General features: G+C 39.6%; 6 protein-coding genes across 6 annotated transcripts; 2 read left to right on the forward strand and 4 right to left on the reverse strand.

The window, feature by feature from the left end:
• Nucleotides 1-23: 23 nt before the first annotated feature.
• MONOS_782 (uncharacterized protein) lies at nucleotides 24-8,246 on the reverse strand (the record flags this gene model as incomplete). The annotated part of the gene is made up of 1 exon (XM_067878174.1): nucleotides 24-8,246. One exon carries the CDS (start codon nucleotides 8,244-8,246, stop codon nucleotides 645-647), a length of 7,602 nt encoding a protein of 2,533 aa, XP_067727150.1. The 3' UTR covers nucleotides 24-644.
• A 160-nt stretch (nucleotides 8,247-8,406) lies between these two features.
• Nucleotides 8,407-9,003, forward strand: MONOS_781 (uncharacterized protein; the record flags this gene model as incomplete). Its single annotated transcript, XM_067878163.1, has 1 exon — nucleotides 8,407-9,003. The coding sequence occupies one exon, from the start codon at nucleotides 8,407-8,409 to the stop codon at nucleotides 9,001-9,003; it is 597 nt and encodes a 198-aa protein (XP_067727151.1).
• A 1,226-nt stretch (nucleotides 9,004-10,229) lies between these two features.
• MONOS_779 (uncharacterized protein) lies at nucleotides 10,230-12,995 on the forward strand (the record flags this gene model as incomplete). The annotated part of the gene is made up of 5 exons (XM_067878141.1): nucleotides 10,230-10,332; nucleotides 10,389-10,561; nucleotides 10,636-10,664; nucleotides 10,744-11,171; nucleotides 11,452-12,995. The coding sequence occupies 5 exons, from the start codon at nucleotides 10,230-10,232 to the stop codon at nucleotides 12,993-12,995; spliced, it is 2,277 nt and encodes a 758-aa protein (XP_067727152.1).
• A 161-nt stretch (nucleotides 12,996-13,156) lies between these two features.
• MONOS_778 (putative Yip1 domain containing protein) lies at nucleotides 13,157-14,328 on the reverse strand (the record flags this gene model as incomplete). The annotated part of the gene is made up of 5 exons (XM_067878131.1): nucleotides 13,157-13,534; nucleotides 13,601-13,758; nucleotides 13,804-13,923; nucleotides 13,981-14,023; nucleotides 14,103-14,328. The coding sequence occupies 5 exons, from the start codon at nucleotides 14,326-14,328 to the stop codon at nucleotides 13,425-13,427; spliced, it is 657 nt and encodes a 218-aa protein (XP_067727153.1). The 3' UTR covers nucleotides 13,157-13,424.
• A 180-nt stretch (nucleotides 14,329-14,508) lies between these two features.
• On the reverse strand, nucleotides 14,509-16,747 carry MONOS_777 (Autophagy-related protein 18 F (Atg18F); the record flags this gene model as incomplete). The annotated part of the gene is made up of 6 exons (XM_067878120.1): nucleotides 14,509-15,418; nucleotides 15,638-15,687; nucleotides 15,808-16,005; nucleotides 16,070-16,254; nucleotides 16,305-16,448; nucleotides 16,501-16,747. 6 exons carry the CDS (start codon nucleotides 16,745-16,747, stop codon nucleotides 14,509-14,511), a joined length of 1,734 nt encoding a protein of 577 aa, XP_067727154.1.
• Nucleotides 16,748-16,823: 76 nt separating this feature from the next.
• Nucleotides 16,824-17,816, reverse strand: MONOS_776 (putative cathepsin B5 cysteine protease). The gene has a single exon (XM_067878109.1). The coding sequence runs from the start codon at nucleotides 17,793-17,795 to the stop codon at nucleotides 16,947-16,949; it is 849 nt and encodes a 282-aa protein (XP_067727155.1). The 5' UTR covers nucleotides 17,796-17,816; the 3' UTR covers nucleotides 16,824-16,946.
• Nucleotides 17,817-17,845: the final 29 nt, after the last annotated feature.

The raw sequence follows: 17,845 nt of genomic DNA on the forward strand, positions 1-17,845 counted from the left end.
TTTTTAATTGGATAAATATGATATCAAATCGAATCAGTCTTCGAAAAATGTCTTTTTTGCAATTGGCCAGAAATGTGAAAACAAAAAAAAGAAATGAAAGTCTAAATGTCACATGTTGCAAAAAGATTGCATGTTCTCTTTTGTCATTTGCAGACATTCCTCACATTGTGTTGCTTTGTCTTCAGCCTTTCAAAAGCAGCACACTCAACGGAAAACAGAAGAATGCATGCCAAGGAGCGAGAAGAAAATCTCTCCTCAGCAACCACTGTTGAGCAACAGCTTTTTTTTCTCCCATCCCACAAACATCAAAAGCGTTATCTCATCATCATCCTCACCCGTTTGCACTCCTTTCTTCTTCTTCAAACTTCATCATTCTTTTCATTGCAATCGATCAGTGAAGAAATTGTTTGGAAGAATATCTTCTCAAAGAAGAAAAGAAGAAAAGAAGAAGAAGAAGGAGAAGAAGAAGAAGCTTGCACACTTATTTTGCAGCATCTTTCGGCTTTGCTCACCATGTGAGTGCTCACAAAATCACATCTGTTCTGAGCCACATCAGCAAACATTCATCTGAAACTCATCGGCTCAGCAGCTCATGTCCGGCATCCGTCCTTTCCTTTCTCTTGTTCCATCTTCACCTTCAACTTTTAGCTTCTGTATCCATCATCGCTTCTTCCGCTTCCACTTCCACTTCCGCTTCCGCTTCCGCTTCCGCTTCCGGTTTCGCTTCCGCTTTCATTTTCCTTCCTCAGATCAATCGCATCTGACATCGTAACCATCACAGCCCCAGCCGGAAAATGCCCAATCAACTCTCGCTTCACTTCTCCAAGCGTCTTCCGCTCTGATGGCTGCCCTCCCCAACAGCTCTTCACAAGCTCGCTCCAGCTCACACATTCAACAGCTTCCATCCTCGGCCTCTCCCCATTCACAATCTTCTGCCCCGCCACCTCTGCCTCATACTCCCCAAACGGCACATCCAGCGTCAGGCACTCCCAAAGCATCATCCCAATTGAAAACACCACCGACTCCTTTGTTGCTCCCATCTTCTTGTTCATCTGCAACTCAGGCGCCTTCCACCTCAGGCACTCTTTTTTGAATCTATCCTCATCATCCTCAAACGCTGATGAAGGTGGTGGCGAGTCTGTGTACCTCTCGCTCAGAACTGAAATATTCGAGGATGAAGAAACAATGGTTATCGAGGAGGCCGAAGATGAATCAGAATCGTCAGACGAAAGGAAATCAGAATGCATCACAACGCAGATCACCATGTGCTCCGAGAACAGTACAATATGTGGACTCAGATTGGCAAGTGATTGAAGAGGATTGTCCATTTCATCAAATGAATGAAGTGCTCCATTCGCCACCCAGAACAGAATCTGTGCAGCTGTTTGCTCTCTTTCCTTCAACGAGCCAATTGGCATCTCCTTCTTCTCGTTCCTCCCATGCAGCAGCATGAACAATGAATCCCTCAGATCCACAATCAACTTCTCGTATGGACATGAACAGGCCATTGCATCCACCAGATTCGACATCGACGAGGTGGTGGGGCACAGACTCTCCGATCGAACAAATGTTGTGTCTGTGTCCGAAGTGTCTGTCGTAGAAGTTGATGAGACAAATGGTGATGGTGATCTCTTTCTTGTCTCTTCTTCCTCAACCTTTTCCAGTGCCCATTCTGGGATCTTGTCTGAATCTTTCCCCAGAATGTATTCTGTTGATCCACTCTCACTCAACAAATACTCTTCAGACTCCGAATGTGCCATCTTCTTTCCACACATCCTCCTCTTTGCATTCTCCTCGTTCTTCTTCTCTGCCTCTCTCTCTGCTCTCCTCCACTGCTCCTCTGGTGACATTTCCATCGTAGTCATCTCGATCAATTTAGGATCTTTTCTGATGTTATCATTCACAATCTCTCTCAAATCTTTATTCTCATTTTTTGCCTTTCTCCATCGAACAATAAATGCAACTGCAACGATAAGAACTATCATCAGAATAACTGCCATGATAATCACAATTAGCAACCAATAGGATTTTCCTTCTTTTCCTCCTTCAACAATCTTTTCATCATTTTTTGTATTTGCTTCGCTGGCATTTTTCAGGATGAATGGATTTGTTGATGAAGGAGATTCGGTATTCCCAAATAAAATAAAAACACAAACTTCTATTTCATCGCCGCAGCTGCTGATGAGATCTTTTCCCACACTCCCTTCTGCTTCTCTTTCTGATAAAAACCCATTTGTATCAAAATCATGCTTTTCAATCTCTTTCTCTTCATCCTTGCTCTTCACAACTGAGAATGACAGATTGCATGGAACAAGAAGCAATCCTTTAAATATCAGCTTCATTCTATCTGTCTCTTCTTTTGCTTCTGCACTCTCCAGAACAGGGATGAAGAATGATGAATCTCTCTCAGAAACAATCCCTTCAAAATTGCATCCTTCATTCAACATCCAAAGTGAAGAATTATCCTTCAATCCATCTCCTCCTTTCAAACTCACCACATTCAATGTTCCTGAATCTGAACAGATGATGTTTCTTCGAGCTGATGGATATCCTTCAATCGACGGATTATTGTTTGAGAAATTCCCTGCTTCAATGTTCACATTTCCTCCTCTCATTGTTATTCCCCACTCTGGTGAATTCGAGATTGTTGTATCTTTCATCATCACTGAACTCTTCACAATATCGAAAAGAGATTCATCCCATCCGCACATCTCTTCTCCTTCATTGAATGACTGTTCATTTATTTCCTCTGAACTCCCATCAAAAACGCAGCTGTCCATGTTCACATCCAAACAATCCTCCACTTTCATCAATTTTCCTTTTGTCGTTTTTGAATTTGTGTTGTTCAATGTGCAATTTGTTAATTGCATCGTCTTTTTCATTGATAGGCACGATATCAATGATTCATCATTTCCTTCTGCATTCATATTTTCAACAAATAATCTATCCATATTCAACTGTCCACATTCAATAATTTCAACAAGTGAATGAGAAACTGTTGAATTGCTGATCTCAAACAAATAAATCACTGATGGAAGAGAAGATGAAAGATATAATGCAGATTTTTGAAGCACAAGATTTGATATTGTGCATCCAGCAAGTTGTAATTCTCCTTTTCTCAAATTTATCATGTGAAATGGAATGCATGCTAATTCTGCTTTTTTTCCTTCTGTTGTTTGTTTTGAATCAAATGAACAATTCATAATTTCTAGAATCCCTCCTTCTGGCGATATTAATGATTCATGTTGAGAAATGAAATTCGAATCAAACACAAAACTCACTCTCACCAATGAGACTGTTCCAGTTGTTATCACCAATACCTCTCTTGTGCTTTCAATTTCAGATTTCACTTCAACTTCGCACATCTCTCTGCTCTTCGAACTCATGCTCATCTCATTCAGATTTATCTCTCCACCAATCACACTCTCCTCAACAACAATCATTTGGCTCATGAAATCAGAAGTCAGATGCATCAGTCCATAATCAATTGAATAACATGGAAGTGTGTTGGTTCCACATTGCTTCTCATTTGACCCATTCACACTGCAAACAATGATCGTGTCGCTCTGATGGATCATCACAAAATCAATCAGATCCGTATCGATTGGATAATCACATTCATCTTTTCCATATATTGCATTTATTCGTGAATAATGGCCTTCTCTGAGATCAAATCGAAATTGGCTTTCATTGATCTGCAATGTGATGTTGAAGCATTCAATGAAAATATCATTTCCCACACTGGCCGTGTTGTTTCTGAACTTCATCCTCAAAAATGTGAAATCCAATTCTCCTCGTTCCTTTGTTGCCAAATACACTCCTCCTCCTTTCCCTGAACGAAGGCTGCAACTGCAATGGCTGATTGTTGAGTCAATCATCTTCATTGATCCTGAAGCACCCAATGTGAAGAATATTGCCCCTCCTTTTTCACTTGTTTCTGCCTTGTCTTCTGTGATGTTGCTCTCATTCACAATCAAACAAATCTTTTTCTCACTCTTTGACTCCAAAATGCTCGCTCCATTGCCACTTCTCTTCACACCAGAAAATGATGAATTATCAATATTGAGACTCATTTCCTCACCGTTTTCATTTATCTTCATTCCTGGTTCAGCTTTCTTGATTGATAAAATGCAACCACCACTTTCATTCAACGATTCCACTCGAACATTCACAAAATGACAAGTAATTCCAGCATTGTTAATTGCAAAAATGCTATTACCAACATTGCACGATTCAATCGACAAATCATTAACTTTAACGCTTCCTCCAATCGCATCCACAAACATACAATCAAATCCATTGTTCATTCCTGCTTCTGAATGGAATGAACATCCAATTATCACCAAATCACCTTTTCTGTTCGAAATAATCGATTTGGCTGAGTTGTCAAATCCCGATGTCAGTTGAAGTTTTATGTTCGTCAATTCGAGATGATCATCATTTTCCATGAAATATTCCAGTTGACTTCCAATTGCTTTTTCAAAATTTAATATTGCTTTCACATCTTCTTCTCCCATCTTCGAATCCTTTTTGATCTGATAATTGGAAACATTGAATGAATCTCGAATAATTGTCGATCCTTCAATCTGAATTGTTTTTCTTTCAATTTCCTTTTTCATGTTTTTCATCCCCTTCCACATTGTTAAACAAGGCTCTTCCTCACTTCCACAACGAGCCACATCAAATCCTTCAGATGAGATAAATATCTCAAACGAGCTGAATGGAATCAGAAATATGAACAAATCTTTGTTTGAATGAAAGTTATCGCTTCCAACAAACAGAGTTTTATCATCCTTCATTGAAGAATAATTAAAGTTGAATGAAGCATTTGTCACACTCTTGTTCAGATCAGCTGATAATATGAACATATTCTTTGCAATGGCCGCATTGTTGTTTGCAAACGAGACGTTTTCAAAAAGAAATGGCTTCTCATTTGAACATTCTTGACAATCCAAATACAAAAACCCACCTTTTCCATTTGTTGTTAACAGTGAACAAGATGATGCATTTGTTGATTTGATCATCAAATATTCGTCATTTTTTAATGTAACTTTTGCAACGCCTCCTTCTTCACCACTTCCAGTGTTCCTAATGTTTGAAAAGTTGTTTCTTTCAAATAAAACAGAAGAAGCCATCACCAATGGTGATTCGACAAACGAACAATCTGACAAACCGCATCCCTTCAATGTGCAACTTCCAGTGGTTGTTGTTATCAACGAATATTGAACAGTGTGTGTTGATGATTGAATCTCAAATAAACAGTTTTCGAGTTGAAGAACCCCACTCGATGAGATCAGTGTATTCGTATTTGGATCAAATTGACTTAGAATCTTCAGCTTCAAAGATAACAAGATGAGCGAGGAAGTCGATGAAATAACAGAAGACGATCCAGAATTCCCTTTGATAACCTCTTCAAAATGAACAGGCCTGTGTTTAATTTCATCTCCTTCATTCACACACCCATCAATCACAAGTGCATCTATAAATGAATAAATATCTTCAATTGTCCCTTCATCCCTCACTTTCACTTTCCTTTCTCCTTCTGTCCCACTTCTGTCAATGTGGTCAATTCCACTTTTCATTGATTGGCATGGGAATACTTCACTTCCACATCCCAATGTGTCATGCCCATCTGTCGATACAGACACTTCCACCCACTTCATAGAAACAAGAAACACTCGAAGATCCATTTCCCCATAAATCCCATCTTCCCCAACAAATGCATTCCCATCATCCTTGTATCCTGAGCAATCAAATGCAAAACGCTCTGTGTTCACACTGTTCACCAGATTGCTGCTCTTCACAAACATGTTCTTCCCAACAGTTGCTGAGCATCCAGAAAATGAAATTGATGAAAGCTGAAATTCTCCTTCATGTGAACTGCAATCCAAATATATTCCTCCTCCTTTTCCTCCCTCACTCATATTCTCGCAAATACATCCAGTAAATGAACTGTTTTCAAGCGCAACATATCCTCCTTCACTCAACACAATCTTCAGTGCTCCTCCTTCTTTGCTCTTCTCCGACACTGCTCCTTCAATCTTGCTATCATTTAATACCATCCCAACTCCCACACTCCCTCCAAACACGGCTGCCTTTCCCTCAGCTGCCTCTCCACTATCAATCTCCAGCCTTTCCAGTGTGCAGTTCAACAACTTCACTTTGTATTTTTCTTCACTTTCTCCATTCACACTTCCAGAAAAAAGCGAAAATGAAAATAACGAAACTGTTGATTTCACATCTGAAATAGTGACAGAGTCCAACTCAACCATCTTCCCTGTCGATTTAATCAAGGAAAATCCAATTGTGCTTCTCATCCCCCCAATCACACTCATCGCACAATTCTTCATGAGCAACTCCCCAGTTTGAGTGCTCGTTTCAATCACTGATGCGATTGTTCTGTTAAAACTCGATGGAACAACAATCCCAATGAACTTTATTTCTGTCAGCGATGATGATTTCAGAACACATCCTTCAGATCCACTCACTTCTGCTTGACATTCTATCTCAACAACAGCCTCAGTTTTTGCCTTCACGCTCATTCCTCCAACATCCAAACACCCCATCATCAACGAATTTGAACTCAAAATAATTTCCTGTTTAACATTCTGTGTTCGCTTCAAACGTTCAATCCCATAATTCACACTCTTGCATGGTACCTTTTCCAGCCCACAAAACATCTCTTCGACTCCAGACGCTCCATCCACATACACTTTGTCTCCAATGAATCCATCAAGAAATAAAAACAAATCGACATCCCAATCGCTAAACATTTGCGTTCTATCGCTCCCAAATACGGAGTTGTCTTTCTGAGTGATGCTTCTCATGAAGGCGAACAAGGGCTCTTTCACAGAGGCTACAAGGGATTCGCACACGAAATACATATCTCTTCCGACACTGGCCTTGTTGGATGAAAACACAATATTGGCAATGGAAAAGGAGGATTCTGACACTTCTGAATCATCCTTGTACTCGATCATGAGAGCACCGCCTCTTCCTCCAGAACTTGTATCCTCGCTCACAGAGCAGCTGGAGAATGTGGTGTCACTCACTGAAAATGTGTTGGTAGAGGCAGATGAGGCGAATGAGATGCATCCGCCATTCGTGGCAGTCTGTTGGCTCAACTGTTCTGAGTTGATGTTGGTGATGGTGCAGTTGGTGAGTGAGAGGGAGAGGGCGGGGGAGGTGGCAGAGGAGAGGACACAGCTGGTGGGGGTGGTAGTGGAGGTGATATCGGTGATGTTGGAGGAGTTGAGGGTGAGGGGAGCGGTGAGGGAGGTGAGGTGGAAGATGCTTTGGCTGTTGAGGGTGAGACTGGTGATTGCTGTGTGGTTGAGGGCGAGGGAGCCAGCAGTGAGGAAGAAGAGGGGAGTTGTGATTGTTATGGAGGTTGTTCCGGTGATGGTGGTTGTGTTGAGGTTGAGGGACGGGGAGTTTTGGGAGAGGTGGAAGAGGATGGGGGTGATAGAATTTGAGGAGTTGTGGGAGATGGCGAGGGCAGAGACTGTGAGGGAGCCCTGTGTTTGTTGGAAGAGGGCAGAAGAGGCAGATGGATCGGGGGATGATGATGAAGAGGAAAATGATGACAGAGGTTGAGGAATGCCACTGGATGCGATGGTGGTGGCAGTTGTTCCATTTCCAGTGACTTTTGTGTCAGCAGCATTGAAGGTGAGAGTCTGAGTGGGAACAAATGTCGAGTTGAGGAGGGTGAGATAGGCGATTTGGAGGGGGATGAATCCGCTGAGGGCATACTCAATTGTGGCGCATGGCATTTGCTGTGTTCTGCCACAGCCGCCAGCATCTGTTCCACTGTTCGCAACTATTTTGCTCGAAGGGATAAGAGGAAGCCAGTTGTTGAACACATCGTTTGTTGCTGTTCCAGCATTCCACACTCTGTTTGTTGGGGTCGTTGAAATACATTCTGTGAATGGAGATTGAGTGATGTAACTTTCATTGAAGAACACATCATTTCCTCTGCCATTTTCAGCTGTATTGGCATCGAAGAAGCAGAATGATATGAATTTTAATCCGTTCATCCAAGTAAATGTTCTGGTGCAGCACAATCCAGCACCTCCGAAAGTCGAAGAAGCAGTTAATTTATTATTTATAAACTGGCACTCATTTACCAAAAACTGATTTGGTTTAACAAATGGAGGCCAATTAATAGTCAAAGAACCTGTTGAATCGCCACCAGAATTTGCAAAACAATCACATTTGGAAAATTGGAATTGACCGTTTGAAGTCATGTTTTCAAGCCAGAAATACCAACAAATTCCACACCAATTTGTGATTGAACATTTCTCAGCCTTGTTTTCTGAGAAAAACCAATTAGATCTCGATTCTGGCCAGGCGATAGATACAGCTCCTCCTTGATATGAAGAACAATTTGAGAAATTGGATTTTGCGATGTTTATTTTCAATAAATTGTGGCAGAATAAACCTCCCCCTTCGCCTTTGCCGGTGCAAGAACATTTATCAAAAGAACATGAAGTGATTGCGAGATTTGCGTTCGTGCATGAAACGCAAAGTGCACCTCCTGGAGATGATCCACCATTTGAATCATTCCATTCGCACCACTCAAAGCGATGGCTGTTTGCATCAAAAGAATCCAGTCTTCCTGGTTTCATTCTCTCGGTTTCGTTTCCGATATACACCTTTGCGGCATTTGGCGAAGAGCGTGTTTGGCGGAGGAAAGAGGTGTTAAAGGCAGAAAGAGAAGTGGATGGACTGTTGAGGTTGGGGATGATGGCACCATCAATGGGGTTGTGGGTGTGGATGAAAATGGTTGAGTGGATGGAGAGAGAGGAGCGAAGAGAGAATGAGGGGATTGCATTGGTGCTGGAGTTTGTGGTGGTGGTTGTGGTTGTGGTTGTGGTTGTGATGGTTGTGGTTGTGGTGAATGGGTTGTGTGGGTGTGTGGATTCGGCAGGAATGGTGTGTGTGGATAGTGGTGCAGTGGTGATGTTTGTGAAGAGCGTGTTCGAGAGACGGAGATCGAGGTGAATTTTGTGATGGAGAAGTGAAGAAGAAGAAGAAGAAGAAGAAGAAATTGAAGAAGGGGAAAAAAGGAAGGGCTGGATGAGAGAGATGAAAGAAGAGAAAGAGGAGTGGGAGATGGAGAAGGAGGCGGGGATTGGGAAGTGGGCATCTGGGAGGAGATTGTTTGGGGTGGAGAAGAAGGGGAAGGAGAGGATGGCCGGCTGAGGGGTGGTGAGGGAGAAGTTGGCGAGGGCGAGGGAGGCATGGGCAGAGAGGAAAAGTGGAGATTTTGTTGTTGGGTGGATGGTGCAAGTGGAGGAGCAGATGGTGGCAGCTGAGAAGTGTTGGACAGTGAGGAGTGGACAACAAGTGAGGGGGATGATGTTAAGATGGTTCACACACAAGGAGGAGTTGATGATATTGAGACTTGTTTGAATATTGCAAATGCAATTGCCAACTGTATTTTCATATTTATCTGCATAAATGTCATTTTTGTTATGGTATTTGTTGCTGCATGCTTCAACACTAAGCGTGCTTTCTGGCATCTCCTCGTTCCATTTTTGTTGGATTTGACTTAGAGAAATGTCTCCGCAATTACAGCAGTTAACAACAAGCAACACCAATGCAACAATATTTATAGAAGCTCCCATGTCGGATGTGCACCTCGCCAATGAAGTGGATGGCAGATAAAAACGAAAATGAAAAATTCCTGCGCCCATATTATTTTAATGATTGAGAAGAATAATTAGAATTAATTGAAATTCATTCTCAGAACACATGTGAGAATTTTATTTCTCGAATTTTTGTTGAATGCAATCTCAAATTTCCGATATCATATTCGATATGAGAACTTTTCTGTTATTTCGAAATTATATTCAAAAAAAATCTTATGCTTGTTTCACTGACTGTTTCAAAAAGAATGTGTACAACACGCAAGAAAATCATTTGCACAAACTAAACGAAGAAATGCATCTTTAAAAGTTTTATGAAAGCCTGTTTTATTATTATTATTATTATTATTATTATTTTTTTTGTGAATACTTCGAAGAAAAAAATTATTTCCAACAATCAGATGCTTTTTCGTCCGACAGAAGGGGAAAAAAAAATAGTTTATCTCAAAGACCTTAAACTTTCTATTCAAAATGATTGTGAAATTGAGAAAGAAGAATCTTATTTTCTTTTCATTCGTTAAAGAATATATTGTACTTTCTGATCGTAATTTGAGTGAAATTTTTTATTTTCATTGAGATATGACATATAAAGCAACCAGGAGAAGATTGGAACTTGAAGAGCAAGAGCTTAGAAATTATTTTGAAAATCAAGCTTTAATTGAACAAGAAGAGAGTCGAAAAGGCTTATTTTATTGTTATTGTTCAATTTTCATTATTAAAAGATGTTGAATTTCACAGAAATTGATGCATTTGAAATAAAGATTGGATTGAAGGGACGAGCTGGAGCATGCAACGCATCATCTGTGATGCAGCAAGTTGAAGAACTTGATGATTTGGGTATTAGAAAATCTCGACCCCCTGAAATTGAAGCATTTATTTATGGACTAAATCAATCTCCAGGAATTTTTAAGGTATGCATTTCATTAAATTTTAATTTAAAAAACAAAACTAACTGAATATTAAATAACACAAAACAAATCGAAAGATAAAAAGACCAGCAACAGCCTCGGCGAAGTATGCTGATAAAAAGATAATTTCATTTAAAATGTTTTATTTCAATTGATGCATTCTATTAAAAATTAACATGAATAAGGATTGGAGCTTCAAACTCATCTCATTCATTGCCAAATAAAAATTGTGAACCTCAATCAGAAGTTGAGAGAAGCTATTTAAGATGTCTTCCTCTAAGGACAACACAAATAGAACCAATACTTTTACCAAAACGAAGCATTAGAACCGTAAAAGTCGAAAGAATAGAACATGCTGATCCATTTGTTGGAACGTCATATGGATTACCAGCAGGAAAGAGGATGGGATGTGACTTGACTCGATCTTTTTTTGCGAAAAAGGACGTTGAGAGAGAGAAACGTGTGAAAAAGAAGATATTTCAGAAAGAAGAAGAAGGAGAAATCAGGAGGCGTCTCATGGAAATAAAGAGAAGGCGAGCACTAAAAGCCGAAGAAGAACTAAAAACAGCAACACTGATGCTTGAGCGTCAGCGACTGTTAGAAGAACTTGAAAGTCTGTCTATTCTCTCATTATATATGTATATATCTGCTTTGTTGTTTAAATGTGTGGGATATTGTGAATATATTTCTTTCTTTCTTTCTTTCTCTCTATCTATCTATCTACCAACCTATCTATCTATCTCTTTATAATTATTATTAATATTATTTTAAATTATTTTTTTGTTCTATTTTCCTATTGCTGTTATTACTATTGCTCTGAATCACAAATGTGCTTCATCTCCAAATTCGACAAAACTCACATACAAATGTGTTAACCTTTTTTTTTATGTCAGGAAGGAGAGCGTTGCACTTCCAGCAGTCGCTGTCACTGGGCGAGCTGCATGCTCTGAGGAGAGTGAAGGAGGTGGCCTCTCAGCCGCCAGTGACAGACACGATTGTGTGGGAAGAAGACCTCGAAGAAAAGGGCAAAGACGCATCAAATGAGAAGACGGCAGGCGAGGCAAACAAGAGCGAGGCAAAAAAGGAAGGAGAAGTCACAGGGCAGTACATGCAGCAGCTGCGGCAGATGCTTTATCCGTCTGATGGAGCTTCTGCTGCACAGAAGAACAGCACAGCGCCGTTGGACTCTTTTGCCAGCTTGGGCCAGTCAGTCCTGGACGACTGCGGAATCACACCGCCCACTTCATCTTCTGTGGCCACCACATCTGAGCTGCTGAAGCAGCACAAATTGGCTGAAATGCTGAGCATGCGCGATCCGCTCCATTACTCTGCTTCTTTGAAACAACCACCACTGATTGTGGGCGGCCTTCCAGCACACAGCTCTCCGCTCTCTGCGTCTGGCCTTTCTCCGTTCGCCCTTCAGTCGCCTCAGCTGTTTGCCAGATCGCCTGTCCCTTTTCTCCCTTCATCTTCTTCCTCCTCCTCTTCCTCTTCCACTTCACCAAAGTTCGGCCGCTCCTCTCCATTTGCTGATGTCTCCTCTCCTTTTGTCAGCTCGTTTGGCTCCCATTCGCCGCCACAGCAACAGCAGCAGCATCATCATCAAATGGGACAGCCTTCAAACAATTCGCCTTCTCCCTCTGCTTCCACTTCATCTTTCGCATCACTTCATCCTGCCTTCCCGCAGTCTGCGAGCACTGCCTCAATCACACCAAGCGATCTTCTGTCTCCTCAATCGTGCATTCGCCCGCGCTCTGCCATCGGAAGACCTCAATCTGCTGCAGCTTCCTCCACCACGCTGTTTACTCGCCTGTCCAGCAATAGTCGATCTTTGGCTGCATTAGCATCTTCTTCCTTTTCTTCCTCTCCTTCCTCTTCCTCTACCTCTTCCTCTTCTTCAAAGTCGACGGCTCACATCCGCCCGGCTTCTGCTGTTCCTGGAGGGTGTAGAATGCGACAAGTGTCGTCTTCTCCTTTACTGACTAAAAAATCGCACACTTCTCTTTCTGCTTCTAAGCCCAAAGTGAAACAGTCTTCAAGACCTTCTTCTGCATCAACGGTCTCGTTGCTGTCTTTTTCTTCTTCTCCTTCTCGTTCTTATTCTTCATCTTCGTTGGCATCATCATCATCTTCTTCTTCTTCTTCCACTTCATCTGACTTTCTATCTGAGCTGATGCGCACCGACTCCTCATTATTTACACGAACTTGTCGCGAAGAGATGTGTTCAAATACCTCTTCTTCTTCTTCTTCTTCTTCTTCTTCCTCTTCTTCTTCCACAAAAGCAGAGGCCGATTTGTGTGCTCCTGTTTCGTCGCTGCTGGCTGAGATGGACAAGCTGGCTGTTCACATCAAAGAAGAGGAAGAGCAGCAGAAGCGAGATGCAGAAAGGAAAGACAGGAGAAAAGCAAAGAATCTCGGTAAAAGCGATGCAGGTTGATTTGGATCTGGGCTTCTTGGTTTGATTGGAATTGATACTTTTTCAAGGTTGCTCTGTAAAATGCGTAATTCTTTCTTTCTGTGTGACATATTTTTTTTTTTTTTTTGAAAAAAGTTCCGTCTTTCTTTTGACAGTTAAGTTGAATTTACAAAATCGTAGAGTTCAAACTAGCAGCATTATTTTGTGTAGTATCGATTGAAAATAATTATGATATTTGGGGAAAAAAATAAAATGAAAATGAAAAGAATATTTATAAGCCAAAAAACTAATGTGATGAAAACAAATCGTTGAGCAAATCTCAAATTCAAAAGGAAAAATAAAATATGTGGCATATGTCCACAAAGAGGATGATATATCAATATGAAGGAAGTTGATACGCGTGGAAGTGACAAGCGTGTGAAAGAAATACGAGTGCTTTGAAATGAGTGTTCAAACTGCAATGACGAACCACGTAAGCGCGAAGAAAAACAGAATTACAGGAAACATTCCAAGTGCAACACGCTTGGGTGGAACAATCACAGAAAAGAAAGGAACTGTCGCTGTTAAAAAAATCGTTTAAGCGATGAGAATTAAAAGAAAACGAAAATTGGAAATTGCAGCAAAACCTATAATTGACCATATGAATGCAGCAAGTCCAAGAACACTTTTAACAATAAAGCTTACGTATGCAAGATTTACTAAAGAAACTGCTGCTCCTGCAATGGCAACAACGCAATATGGGCAAAGGCAGTATCCTAACAAGCAAACACTCTGAAATATGGATCTAAAAAAGGAAATTATCTTTAAATAAGAAACAATTCAAGCAAACAGATTTCCACCAATAAATTTTGCATTCCAAGAAACAGCAGTAGCACCAACCCACATTACGACAAAAGCTATTGTGAAGAAGACTGCTGATTCTCCAGAAGTTGCTTGAAGTGTCATGCAACTTGAAAAGAAAATGCAATAAAATAAAAATATAAAATAAGAAATTAACAATTCAAACCATCCGAATATCAAGCTAAAAGCTAAAGGACCCCAAAGATCCCCTGTTTAAAAATTATTGATTTTAAAGCAGATGAAACATTAAAACGAATCTTAGCAATTCGAGAATAATAAACTTCACACAATTTTGAAGATGATGCTTTTTTGAATTTGATTTAGAAGGGCACAATATTCCCAATAAATTTGTGCCAATTGATTTTATATCTCGCATAAGGGAATCTACAACTGATTCACCAAGAGTGCTTTCATCTGGAGCTTGTTCTTGTTGAATCTCTATTGAAGGTTGCTGAACAGACGACTGCAAAGCTTGTGTATCGTCTGGAAGTGAAGTTTGGAAATTATCATTCATTTTTAATATGGATAGTTATGATCAAAATATTAATTTTTTCCTCAACGATAAAACATAAAATCAAATGAAATTAAAACGCAAAGGTAAAATATAAAACAATAGCATTGATAATTTGTCATTTCTCAAGCATTTTTCGTTCAACAGATCATTAACTCCTTGTTTCTGTAAAATCTTCCATGTTCATTCCTCAAAAATAGAAGAAACTGCAATATTCTGCGCATCAACGCTTTGGAGGTTCGCCGGTTTTTGAGCATCTGTCTTCAAGGCACTTGACAAAGAAGGAAGCGGAAAGCGGAAAACATCTCCTTTTCGAGTGATTGCGATAATGTTGCCTTGCAAAAAGCCGACCCACGATTTGGCGTCTGGCGAATCCATTTGATTGGAGTATGTAATGTATTTGGCAGAGCTGCTATCAGAAACAGGGCGAGGGGGCATTGAAGATGGTAACGGTGATGGTGATGTTGATGAAGATGAAGATGATTGTGCCAATGAAATGGAAGAAGAAGATGATGATGATGAATTGCAAGCTTCATCAGCAGTATCATTTTGTGCATCTGGTGAATCAAGAGCGAGCAATGAGGACTCGTCCAACACAGAAAACGATGCCAAAGACGAAGAAGTTGAAGGCTTTGCTGCGTCTGCCTCATTTTTAGCAGTCGAATTTGATTCTAATCCAAATTCTGCCATAGCGTCCCTCAGTTTGACTTCTCTTTGCTGCTCTGTATTTTCGCCATGGCTCAAGGAATTGGCTTCATCTGTGGTAGAAGGAATCGAAGAAGAAGGTGAAGATACTGATGAAGATGGCGATGATGAAGAAGAAGTCGATGAAGATGACAATGATGATACTGCTGAACGCGAAGATGATGCAAATTTAGCAGAGGTTCTTTTCTCGTTCTTTTCCTCCTTCTGCATTCTGGTGTATCCACTGCACTTGTCCAAGCGTCCTTTGATGTAGGAAGCATAGCCAGTGTCCAGCGATTCAGCAGAGGAAGCAGCAGCAGACGAAGACGATGCCACAGGTCGCTTTGCCCAAATCATCGAGCTCAAAAGTCCCGTCGCAGATTTCAGCATCTGAGTGGGTGTCTTCCATCTGTGGGTGTGTTGATGAAAGCAAGAGAAGAAGAAGAAACGGGGTTGAAATGTTAAAAGAGGGGGGTTTGATGAAACAATGAAAATAAATTAAAAGGTGAATGAAAAAAAAAAAAGGTTGGAGAAATAATAAATGAAATAACATAACATTGAAGCGTATTCAAATGTGAAAGCGATGTTAATCTTTTAATAGAAAAAAATTATAAAATAAAGAGCATACAAAGAAGTTGGTTGTATTGTGTTTTCTGCAGAAAAGATATGAAGCGTATCCTAATTTCATTTTTGTTTCATTTTTCATCAATTAATTAATTAATTAATTTCAAAAAAAATTAAAGAAAAGAAAAGAAAAAGAAAATCATTAAGCAAAACCGAAAGAAGAAAAAATCAAACTGATGTGCTGATGCACGCTAGGTTTTCAAACATTTGGGTGTCAGCGTCTTCTTTGTTCTGATTTGATTGCACTCCCCGCTCAAAGAACGACATATTCATGATCTTTGTGGGAGAAGAGCCGCGTTTAAGTCTTAGGTAAGGTGATAAAGTTATTTGAGTTTCTGTTGCTGTTATTGTAAATATAGTGATTGTCTTTCCCTAAAATTTTGATAATTGTGTATATATGGTTTTCTCAAAAGAAAAACAAATAAAAATGGCATACATTCTCAGGAGAAGTTGCAAGTTTTGTTCCTTTCGAATTCAGTGCTAATGCTCTAACTGGCTCATCTTCCACTTGAAAAGAATCTGTAATGTGCTTAAAAAGAGAATACAAAGTCACGCATTCCCTTGGATTTGAAACAGCTGCAATAACGAGATTATTTATATCCTGTGAAATGACAATGTTTACTTACAGAAGAAATTTTTATTTCACAAAAAAATGTTTTTATCATTCAAACAATCATTTGCCCCATTTAGATCAATAATCTCTCTTGCACGAAGATCCTCAATTGGTATAACATGCAAATGGAATTGAGTTGCGGCAATGATCATGTTTGCACTGAATCTTGCATAAATTAAAGGGTTGTGAAATGTCAATTTTGCTGATTAGTTTTTTATAAAATTGATAAACTTCTACAAAACAAAAAGCTGTACCTAAAATATTTTCGCTTTTATGATCTCTTAGAACTAAAAATTCAGGATGCAGCTCTGGAACGGTCATTATAAGTCCAAGAGAAGGAAGATAATCTGCAAGTTTTGTTGGGCTTTTCATTTTATAAAATGCATGGAACCAAGTTCCATCGAATGAATATATATTCATAAATTGAGAAGTTGCTATAATCGTGTGATGCGTTTTTTGAGAATAAACAACTGAATTAACTTTCACATTTTTTTCTTTCATTTTTTCTTTCAGTTTTTCGTATTTAAAAACTTTAATATGGTTGTTTGAAAATACTTCAATAAAAAAACTTTCTGCATTCCAATAACAGGTTGCATGTACAGTTTTCAAAAAGGAAAAATAAATTAAATTGCATTAAATTAAAATTGAAAATAAGCAGAAAAAAAAGAAATAAAATTGGAATATCACTCATATTCCACAATTAACATTGAAAGTAGCCTGCATAACAAGCCGTTTCGAACTCACATTCATTTGTACCCCTAATGATTTTAAAGAAGCCATCTTCCCCCCACTCTGTACCATAAGTATTCTGGACAAGCCAATAAGGAATACCATTTTCAGTTCCCCAACCCATTACCATCACACAATGAGCACCTTTAAGCTTTCCTGTTAAATGTTTGTAAACTCCACTTTTGTATTGCCTAAAATCTTCATATGTTATGAATGATGCCTGAAATGGTCCATGTTCATAGAGTTCCTGTTGCATATTTTTCGCAGGGATGTGAGAATATGAAGTTGCCTTAACTCTTACGATGTCTGACCCATTCACACATTTTTTAGGACATTGAGGAATTCTTTTATCTGCTGAAACATAAGGAATGCACTTTTCAGTAGCCAGCCCAGTTTGTTTAATATATTTCCATGTTTGAGGTGGCGGGCAGCCAAGACATTTAAAGCAAGCAGAATTACAAGATACTTGATCTTGAACAGACAGGACGCCCCTGCTGCAACCCAATATGTTCAAACGATTTCCCGCAGATTCCGACGCAGAATGCGCCCAACATGAGCCACAGCTTCCTTGTTTCCGTACGGGAACCATTTTACCGGGCCATTGAATTCTAGCATCAAATGTATCTGGAAGCGAAGAATCTTCAATATAATCAGAAAAACTGGAAGCATGATGAGGAGCAAATTGTTCTTTCATGTCTATTTGTTTAATAACTTCAATTGGATATTCCGTTGCCTTCCATGTTGCTCCTGGATAATTATTTACAAACTGTACAATGGAATTTTTGCAATATGCAGAAAAAATAAGAAAATATATCATCATAAATATAAAATTTGATCGATTGTTGCATAATTTATTTTTTCTATTAACCA

This window comes from Monocercomonoides exilis (assembly GCF_001643675.1).
Source record: "Monocercomonoides exilis strain PA203 chromosome Unknown scaffold23-1346700, whole genome shotgun sequence".
Lineage (NCBI taxonomy): Eukaryota > Preaxostyla > Oxymonadida > Polymastigidae > Monocercomonoides > Monocercomonoides exilis.

Coding starts and splice junctions, on each gene's coding strand:
- MONOS_776 (XM_067878109.1), bottom strand. CDS start 17,795: ATGATGATATATTTTCTTATTTTTTCTGCATATTGCAAAAATTCCATT.